The sequence below is a fragment of the Triticum aestivum genome, chromosome 3A, assembly GCF_018294505.1.
Source record: "Triticum aestivum cultivar Chinese Spring chromosome 3A, IWGSC CS RefSeq v2.1, whole genome shotgun sequence".
Classification (NCBI taxonomy): Eukaryota; Viridiplantae; Streptophyta; class Magnoliopsida; order Poales; family Poaceae; genus Triticum; species Triticum aestivum.
In genome coordinates, this window is record NC_057800.1 from 13368518 (window position 1) to 13377806 (window position 9289).

The 9289-nt window shown below is 47.7% G+C and overlaps 1 protein-coding gene across 1 annotated transcript; it reads left to right on the forward strand.

Annotated features, from left to right (window-relative positions):
• The first annotated feature begins 6031 nt into the window (after positions 1–6031).
• LOC123059851 (fruit protein pKIWI502) lies at positions 6032–8610 on the forward strand. Its single transcript, XM_044482376.1, has 5 exons — positions 6032–6651; positions 7470–7569; positions 7645–7740; positions 7818–7898; positions 8396–8610. The coding sequence occupies exons 1-5, from the start codon at positions 6146–6148 to the stop codon at positions 8456–8458; spliced, it is 846 nt and encodes a 281-aa protein (XP_044338311.1). The 5' UTR covers positions 6032–6145; the 3' UTR covers positions 8459–8610.
• The last annotated feature ends 679 nt before the right edge of the window (positions 8611–9289 follow it).

Here is a 9289-nt window from a genome sequence, read left to right on the forward strand (position 1 = left end):
GGTCAAAGCAACTGCAGCATGCTTGAACCGGATGAGCGCGCCTGGGTTGGATGGGCTCGGACTAGCCTTCTACCAGGTGGTCTAGTCGTCGGTCGGGCACGATTTGGAGCAACATCTTGAGCAGTGAATGCATTATCATAACCTCATCCCTTTTGACTGTATTGGTTTTCCTATGTATTCATTGTGATCTTAGATCACTCAAATATAAAATGAAGAGTCTTGAGGCTTGACCAACACCCTGGTCCTGACTGCTACTGCCGTGGGGATCCATTGTCGCACCACCGTGACCCTCGCCATCGCGGTGTCCCGGCCCAGTGGCTCCGCCCCGTGATGGAGGCCCTGCGCGAGAAGGCGAACCGTCCCCCGGCGGCGGGGGGAGGGCCCTCCTGTCGTCCACGGGAGCGACATGAGAGGATCATATCGTTTTTTGCGGGCCCCCAAATGCGCTTGGTTCGTTTTCAAAGCCTATAAACTAAAGCCGAGGATATATAAAAGGCCGATGCCAATCCAACAAAAACTCAGTTTCCTCGGGGGAACTCCATAAAACCGCTTAGATCTCCATCAATTGTTCGTCGACTACGTACGAATACGATGGACAGATTCTCCTCCTGCCAGCCCCACGGCGTCGCCACCAGTGCCGATGCCGCCGCCGCCGCCCGCTACCGGGCCTCGGTTATCCTTCACAAAGAGGCCCACTTCGCCGACAACAACGAGGGCAGGAACGCCACCACCGCCGAAGCCATGACGAGCATCGGCCACACCGTCGGGGTCACCTTCCACCTCGCCCATGGCCCATCCCCGGCCGTCTCCCACTTCCGCGGCCATGGCCCCAAGCTCGGGCGCGCCCAGGGTGATCTCCTCCGAGAGAGACCTCTTGCTCCTCCGCCTGTCCCTCGCCCCCGGGTACAGAATCCCGAGCAGCGCCCGTGGATCGCTCGACAAGTACCTCATCTACAAGGCCCGCCGCGGCGAGGCGTCGCTCAGACTGATCCCGGTTCCCCGGACCGACCATAACCGGCCGCATATCTGCATCCTGCCCTGCGACGACGACGACGACGGCCCGGAATTCCTCCTCGCGGCTTTCTTCCCGACCTGGAGCGCCATCAGACTGGATCTCTGCGTCTTCTCCTCCGAGACGGGGGTGGAGCGCCCGTCGGGGCTTGGAGCTCGAAACACCTCCGAACATGAGCTACAAGGACAGGCAGCGCATGCCCGTCGACGCCGACAAGGTGATCGTGCTCGGAGGCGGCGAGGTGGGCCTGGTGGACCTCGCGCGGGGCATCAGAGTCTGCAACGTGCTCGACGCCGACCCGGCCTTCCGTTTGATCCCGATGCCGCAGGCCGAGTTCGACCAGGGCCGCTACAGCGACAGCCCGCGGCTGTTCCGGGACGTGGCTGTCCGCGGCGATCTCATCCAGTTCGTCGAGATAGACCGCGGGGTCGACGGCGCCAAGAAGAAGAGCCGCAAGAAAGTCAGGACGTGCTACCGGCGCAGATCTTTTGTTGATCTCGATGACTTGTATCATGATGATGATTCTTGCGCGCCTCCTGAGTTGCCGTCGTCGTCATCGGATGTTGGTGCTACAGCCAGAAGATATGCATTCAAGGACCTCGTGGCGGCTTGCCCGGCCATGAGCATTGTTCCTGGCCAGCATGTTGTTTACCTCACGTCCAGTGTGAAGTTTGACGGCAAAAAGGCGTGGATGATCGGTCTTAACCTCGCAAAGAAGAAGCTGGAGGTACTTGGACCCTGCTCTGCTAGCTATTTCAACTGGCCCGACTTCCTTGTCTGCGCGTTTTCCAAATACCTGAATACAACCTCAAACCAAGTTTCCGTGTAACATATATATATACTCCATGATACAACATATTTTGCATTTTCAAAGCCCTCTACTCTTTATTTCACCTGATTACATCTGACATCTTTGCTTGATGAGGTGAAAGGGCACCTCTGCACCGCACCAATAGGACGGGCTAAAAATTTATGATGGGCACTGCACTTTTGTACTGAAAAACTTCCTAGTCCCTCCATCCGTCCTAAAAAGTTTGTCTTAGATTTGTTTGTATCTGCCAGAAGAAAATAACCCTAAAATGTGTCTAGACATAGAAATCTAAGATAAGCTTTTGAGGTAATATTTCTTTGTATCGGCCAAAATAGTCGGGATTTTCTTTTGCCATAGGTTATTACTATCAGGTGCTCCCAAAGATATTTTTGATGTCCTTATTGGTTGTGGAAGTTTTAAATGAGCCCACGTGCACCTACACGCTCTATCACAGCCTTGGTTTCTTCCTCGGTACATGATACTACATCTGTATTTTAGCCTCGCACGTCCGCGTAGGCACAATGCTCTTAGGGCATCTCCAATGACCCGTAAATTTTCTTCCGCATCATTTGCGAATAAGGGTGACCAGTCCACGGACACGGATGCGGGAGGCCGTCATCCAACAATAGACGTATACATTTTAACAACAATTTGAACCAACCGGACGATATTCGTTCAAACATGGCCAGATATCATATAAACATGACGGATTTCATTACATATAAATCAACTAAGCGGTGCTAGTCCTGCTCTAGAGGTATAATTAATACCTAATCTAAATGCTCTGGAGCGGTGCTGACCGTTTCGGGCGAGAAGCGCGTGCGGGAGAGAGGAGGGGTTTTGGTGGGGCCGTGTTGTTAGAAGCGGGCTTGGGAGTGGTCCGGACTCCCGCAAAGCCCCATCACGTTTGTCTCCAATTTGCGGGAGAAAGTACGTCCGGACCGCACCGCGAACTGATACAGGCCTGCGTTAGATGGCTTCCGTGGTCCGGACAACGTGGATGCGGGAGGTTTGAGGATAGGCATTGGAGATGCCCTTAGGCCACCATTCCAACCATGTTGTGGCTAAACTGTACTTCCTGGTCATCTTTTTTCTCACACACTTTCCTTCCCACCTCTTCTTTCCTTCAGAAACATCACAACAATCCAATATTGTGCCATCTTCTTCTCCCAAATTTGGTAGTGGGGGAGCTCATTCTCTTACTCGTTTTCCCCCTTGGCCTCTTGTCTTACTATTGCATCCACCTCCAACCTCGCCACATCTGGCTTGAAGGAAGATGCACTGTTGGACATCCTGGCTCGAGCTTGCAGAGCATTCGAGCTCCCACGTGTTTCATATGATTTCCCTCTATTTAGCATCACTTTCTTATCCACCATTCTTCCCCTAGTTTAATTCTCTTCTTCCCCCACCCTTACTTTCTCATCAAAGCATCAACCTTGCAAGCACCACATGTCACTTGCAAAGTAATGTTTTGATGCTACCATGAGATCCAAACATAGCTAGTTTAAGGGAGTGTGTTCAACATGCCCCACCCCCGCAAAAAAAACATGGTGTTAGCAAAGAGTCTCGGACACCATCAAGAGTTAAAGACCACCACCAAACCTTAAAGACTGTAGGGCACCCATGTAACTCTTATGGCTATACATATAATTAGGCTTCTAAAGTTACATGAGAAGTTTTTGCTTGAGCATTTTCTTTTTAGGAATTTTTCCCTAGAGGGTTGTGCTTGCTTTCTTGTGTTTGGCAAGGAGTCTTGGATGGTTTGAAACAACCATTCTATATGTTTTTTTAGATGACCATTCTACTTGGTTAGGGAAGTTGAGGTGGGAGTTTTTTTTTACTCCTTTATAGAATTTTTTTTGCCGTGCTATTTTCCTCTTGGGAAATGATATCCAGCGAACGTTCACATTTTCGTCCTCCCCAGGGAACACCTTTTCCATTGTTCGTTCTCCCAGCACGGATCTTGGCTTGAAGCTAGATGCTGGGTTAACATTTTGTAATCGTACGATGTGTGCCGAATCCAGCGAACGCCTCCCGGTCCTTATCCCCTCACCCACACAGTCATTTGGTACTCTCTCATTTTCCCCACCCCGAGACATCCTCTCCCGGTGATTCCCTGGCGATTCCCGATGTCTTATCTAGACGCATTGTGCGGGGTTGAGGCGCAGTGTGCTAGAGGTGGTGGTGGCAGGTGACGTGTGGGGGCAGTGGTGGGTACGTAGGAGGCGCGGTGATGGAGTTGAATCCGGCAGATCTCGGGTAGGGGTCCCGAGCTAGTAGCCTTGATGCGATGGCAACAATGGACACATGAATTTACCCAGGTCTAGGCTCTCTCGAAGAGATAATACCCTACATCTTGCTTTTGGTTGTATTGATTGTGGATGGAGTACAAAGTACGGCTTGATCTACCATGAGATCGTTGTGTCTCATCTCTAAGATGTGTTGAGATTCTCCTATCGACTAGCCCAACCTCGATTTATATAATGTACCGGAGGCCTAGGATAATAGGAGTCCTAGTCGGCTACGTCGGTGGAGAGGAGTCCTTCTCTTGTATGCCATGTCTTGCGGAATCTTCCTCGTATGCATCGCCCCACGACTCCAATTGGCCCGCTAATAAAACCGCCACACGGGACCTCGGCCTGACCTTCCTGGCCGGGAGATGACATGGTGAGTACCCGCTAGTCCAGGACACCATCACGCTATGGGATGGAGGTCCTCTCGCCGGGAGGACTGGACCTAAGACTTGCCCCGAGGCGAGATGCGCAACCCCTCTCGTCTCACTTGACCCCCCCCCTCTTTCGTTCATGTGGCGCGGTCCGACAACGTAGCTTCCCCGTTGTCATCAAACCCGTCGGAGCACGTGGTAGCAGGATTTTCAGAACAATGCTGAGGCCACGGAGCCGGCGAGGACGAACACCTTGTGCCTGTAGGACAATGTCTCGGTGAGCAACGCTAGTGAGTTGAAGGTCACCTAGTCGGTCATCCAAGATGAGCCCAGATTCTACATCACTGGAGCTCCCCAACGGCGCGGACGAGCTCCACAAATCACAAACTTCTTTTTTCTGGAACTCCAGTTGACATTCTACTGTCACATGTTTTGTCGAAGATCCTATCGCCGTGAGAAACTTTAGATGACATCCTACTGCATAGACTATTGGCAAATTTTAGATACATTTTGCGATGCACAACAATATTTTTCGCCTTGCAAATTTTGCCATTGACAATTTTGAGTTACTTTTTTGCCATCTTTTGCAATGTTTTTCTCTATATATATTGCCCTCTTTGTGTAATACTCACATGTCAAAACTTAAAATTTGAAAAACTCCTCAATTTCCATGTCAAACAAGTTGGCATGGTTTCTCTAAACAAAATTCCTAAAATAGCATGTTTATATGACTAAGGTAGCTTGGCACTTTTATTTGCTAGACTATGACATTTTTTATCAATTAAACCATGGTAGGTCTAGTATAGGTAGCATGGCATTTTCATTGTTTAGACTATGGCATTTTTATTATATAAATGATGTCAATTTTATTAACTAGACAATGGTAGTTTTAGTGTAGATAGCATGTCGATTTTATTATTTAGAGGATGACATTTTTCCCCATGTACTCACATGTTTTTCTCTCTATATATATTGCTATCTTTTGTGTAATACTCACATGTCAAAACTTAGAATTTTGAAAAACTCCCCAATTGCCATGTCAAACAAGTTGGCATGGTTTCTCTAAAGTTTGCCATCTTTTTCCAAAAGAACAAAATTTCTAAAATTGTCATGTTTATATGACTAAAGTAGCATGAAACTTTTATTTTGCTAGACCATGGCGATTTTTATCAATTAGACCACGGCTGGTTAGGGTAGGTAGCATGGCATTTTTATTATTTACTCTATGAAATATTTATCATTTAAAAGATGACAATTTTATTAATTAGTTTTAGTGTAGGTACCATGGCAAATTATTCTTAGGGGATGGCATTTTTATTATTGAAGCGATGGCAATTTATTTAGTTCGCGTTTTGCGAAACACCCCAGTGTATTTTTTATATTTTTGTCTTATGTAGATAAGCATTTTGTTTATATCATTGTTAAATTAGTGACGATTAATGTAGATTGAAGGGAGTACTACTCATTATTATTGCAAGAAAAAAGATTGCTTTCTATTTTGGGTGAAGTATAATTTTCCCTTTTGACTTGGAGAGGAGAAATCAAACATGCGCACGTGCGTATACACCAACGCCGCCTGCCTCGCGGGAGGCCACCGAGATCCGGCAGCTTCCCCCCTCCTCCTCCCCGCATCGGCCGGCCGCCTCCCGCCGCCCCGATGCTCCTCCGGTCGCCGCCGCGGCACCTCCACCTACTCCGGCCGCACCACCTGCGAGTCCTCTCCCACGCTGCCGCGGCGCTCGCGTCCCCGGCCCCGCCCCCCGCCCCGACCGAGTGGACGGAGGCGCCCGTCGCCTCGGTGCGCGCGGCCACCGCCGACGCCTCCCTCTTCCACGTCTCCCTCGACCTCTCCGCCCACGGGCCCCTCCTCGCCTCCCACGTCGCCGCCGGCCAGTTCCTCCCCTTCCGCCTCCCGTCCGCCCCCTACCCCATCTTCCTCGCCATCTCCTCCCCTCCCCCGGCCTCCTCGTCCTCGGGGTCCTCGCCCAAATCGTTCGATTTCCTCGTCAAGCGCCTCCCCGGCACCCCCTCCGCGCGCCTCTGCGACCTCCGGCCCGGTGACCTCGTTCCCGTAGGGGGCAGCGTCGTCGGCCGCGGGTTCGAGGTAACCAGGATCGCCGACGCCCGCGACGTCCTCGTCTTCGCCACCGGATCCGGGATCAGGTGCCTTACTCCCCCTCTGCTTCTGTACAATTCTTCACTTGTTTCTTACGCATCCATGATATTTGTCAAACCTGCGTCAATTGTATCATAGATACATCACAATTGTTCAATCTTAGAGCCAATGATCTAGATATTTTCGATCAAAGGGCCACACGGCCCCCATTTCCATTACTAAGAAAATGGAGTCACGAACAGAGTAACACAGCATTACAAACAGTCCCCAACATCGATGCAAACACACGCATCAGGGAAGGAAAACGACCTACATTTCTGGACATCTGGACCACATCTAAGGAATGCAACACCGCACTACATTAGAACAGCAATCTGGCAAAACACCTACAGATCATATACAAAAAATAGATCACATCCAGGACAGCAAAGACTTGGTCCCCAGCCATGGCAATGATATAGATAGCACCACTGTAGTACAATGTTTCATCAGGGTTTTTTCCATCTTTGCTTCAAATACAACGATTGAGTTGCTTGGTAACAACATAATCAGTTTCAGACTGGCACATTCCACATGCCATGTGGTTGATGGGTGATGACCTTCTCCTTGATTTTATTGTTCTTTCATTTCGATTGGATGAGCATCCATGAATAGTTTTATCTATTTTTGTTGAGTTGGATTGTTAGTACATCTCAAATTCTGCACTCTACATATATTGCATCCACACACCAATCCACCGTTTAGGCGAACGTAATTGCCATCTCAAATTTATCAGTGATGTGGAAAGTGCATTTTGAGAAGATAGATTTCATTGGAGTGTGTAAGTCTGCTCATGTTATCTTCTTTTTACATTTATGTGTGGCAGTCCAATCCGGTCACTCATTGAGTCAGGTTTTGGTGAAAATGAGAAGATCGATGTAAGCCTCTTTTATGGGGTTAGAAACCTTCAAAGGATGGCTTATCAGGTATATCTCAGTCTAAAGTTACATTTTAGAAGTACAATCTGCTTTATGTAACGGCTGGAAACTCTGCTCTGACAGGAAAGGTTCAGTGACTGGGAATCGAGAGGAATAAAAATTATACCTGTTCTCTCTAGACCAGATGATCAGTGGACTGGCCAGCGAGGCTATGTTCAGGTACCGTTATCATTTTTCCTTTTCGGCTGTTCTTAGCTCACCAGGTTACCTTATTCTTATTTATTTTGCGTTTTCAGAATGCCTTTTCAAGGGCAAAGAAGGTTATAAATCCATCATCGACGGGAGCGATTTTGTGTGGACATAAACAGATGACTGAGGTATATATTCTCATTTCTAACTTTTGTAGCTAATGATACAGGTTGCCAAATCCATCTCCATTCACGTGTCTCAATGCTTTCTATACGTTAGATGCTGCATGTATTGTGTTATTTTAGACATCGGTACATCAGAAACATACCCTTCTGGCAAATCCATGGTCAGTTTAAACTTTCTCAAGATGAAACCAAACTACTTATAAAATATAGACACCAGTGTGCCATTGTCTTTTGCAGGACATTACCGTTACTGCTCTGGATTTGTTGTTAATACCTTATGTTTGAGGCCACATTTATAGGCTAAGAGAGTACCAGTACAAATTTGCTGCCCAGACCTAGCAATTGGCTGTACAAATAGAGTAAGAATTAAAGACAGCGTTGAAACTGAAACCTGCATTAATGCCGACTGTTGCTATTCTATAGTAGAACTCCATTTCTTCTAAAATTGGTGGCATCTTTGTATACTCATAGCTGATCTTCATTTATGATAATTTTTGCAGGAAATTACTAGAGCTCTTGTTGCTGATGGTATGTCCAAAGATAAAATCCTAACAAACTTCTGAGTTTCACTAGAACACGTATCTTGCCCTTTTGGCTGTTGTACACCTACCACCACAATCTAGTGGCTCTTGTTTACAGCAAATGTGATGCGACTTAGGGTCGTGAAAAAGATACTGCTACGTACTAACAAATAAGGGCAACTCATTTTCCTTCACGCTGCATGTTGCCCATCAACCATTGGATGTTGATATCCTGATATATTAATCTCAAGAAAGAAGAAAAGGCTTGGTGGTGCCCTGAGACAGCATTCCCCTGGAAGGTGCTGATGCACTCGAAAAGCCCCTTTCCAGAAAAGTAGAAGGGGGCTCAATAGGGGACATTGGTTGTAAGTTAGTAAAATCATTTTTTAGTTTGTATGCCTTCAGATATAAGCGGCTGCAAGTGTTTCTGCCGTGAAATTTTGGTATATTTGAAGGTTGTAATATTTTTTGGAATTGCCTGGATGTATTTGGAGCCCTATTCTCTCAACTGGCAGTGTGCCTGGATGTATTGTGGAAACAGCTTTCTCCACTGACGACAAAAACAATACATGAAAAAGGGTTTTGTTCTATGACCCAACTGAATTTTATCTGTGCCATATCTTGGATGCGGTCAATGATAGTTGTGCAATATGAATCTCACTGCGTTGTGCAATCGTTTTATTGTATTCCTGGCGTGTTAGTTTATGTTGATCCAAAGGATTTGTTAGCCTTGTCATAGGTGAGCAGCCAACACCTATCATATGCACCCTTTCGGGGCTTTTGAGCAAACCAGTTCTACACATTCTGCATTGTCCTGCAGTATTCCAGGTGGTGTGCACCCACATGCTGCCTCTCTACTCCCATTAGGGCTCG

Bases quoted from the DNA above. Each gene is read 5' to 3' on its own strand.
- LOC123059851 (XM_044482376.1), top strand. From the start codon at position 6,146: ATGCTCCTCCGGTCGCCGCCGCGGCACCTCCACCTACTCCGGCCGCAC. The intron at 6,652-7,469 runs GTGCCTTACTCC...TATGTGTGGCAG, and splicing joins GCCACCGGATCCGGGATCAG to TCCAATCCGGTCACTCATTG. The intron at 7,899-8,395 runs GTATATATTCTC...TAATTTTTGCAG, and splicing joins GACATAAACAGATGACTGAG to GAAATTACTAGAGCTCTTGT.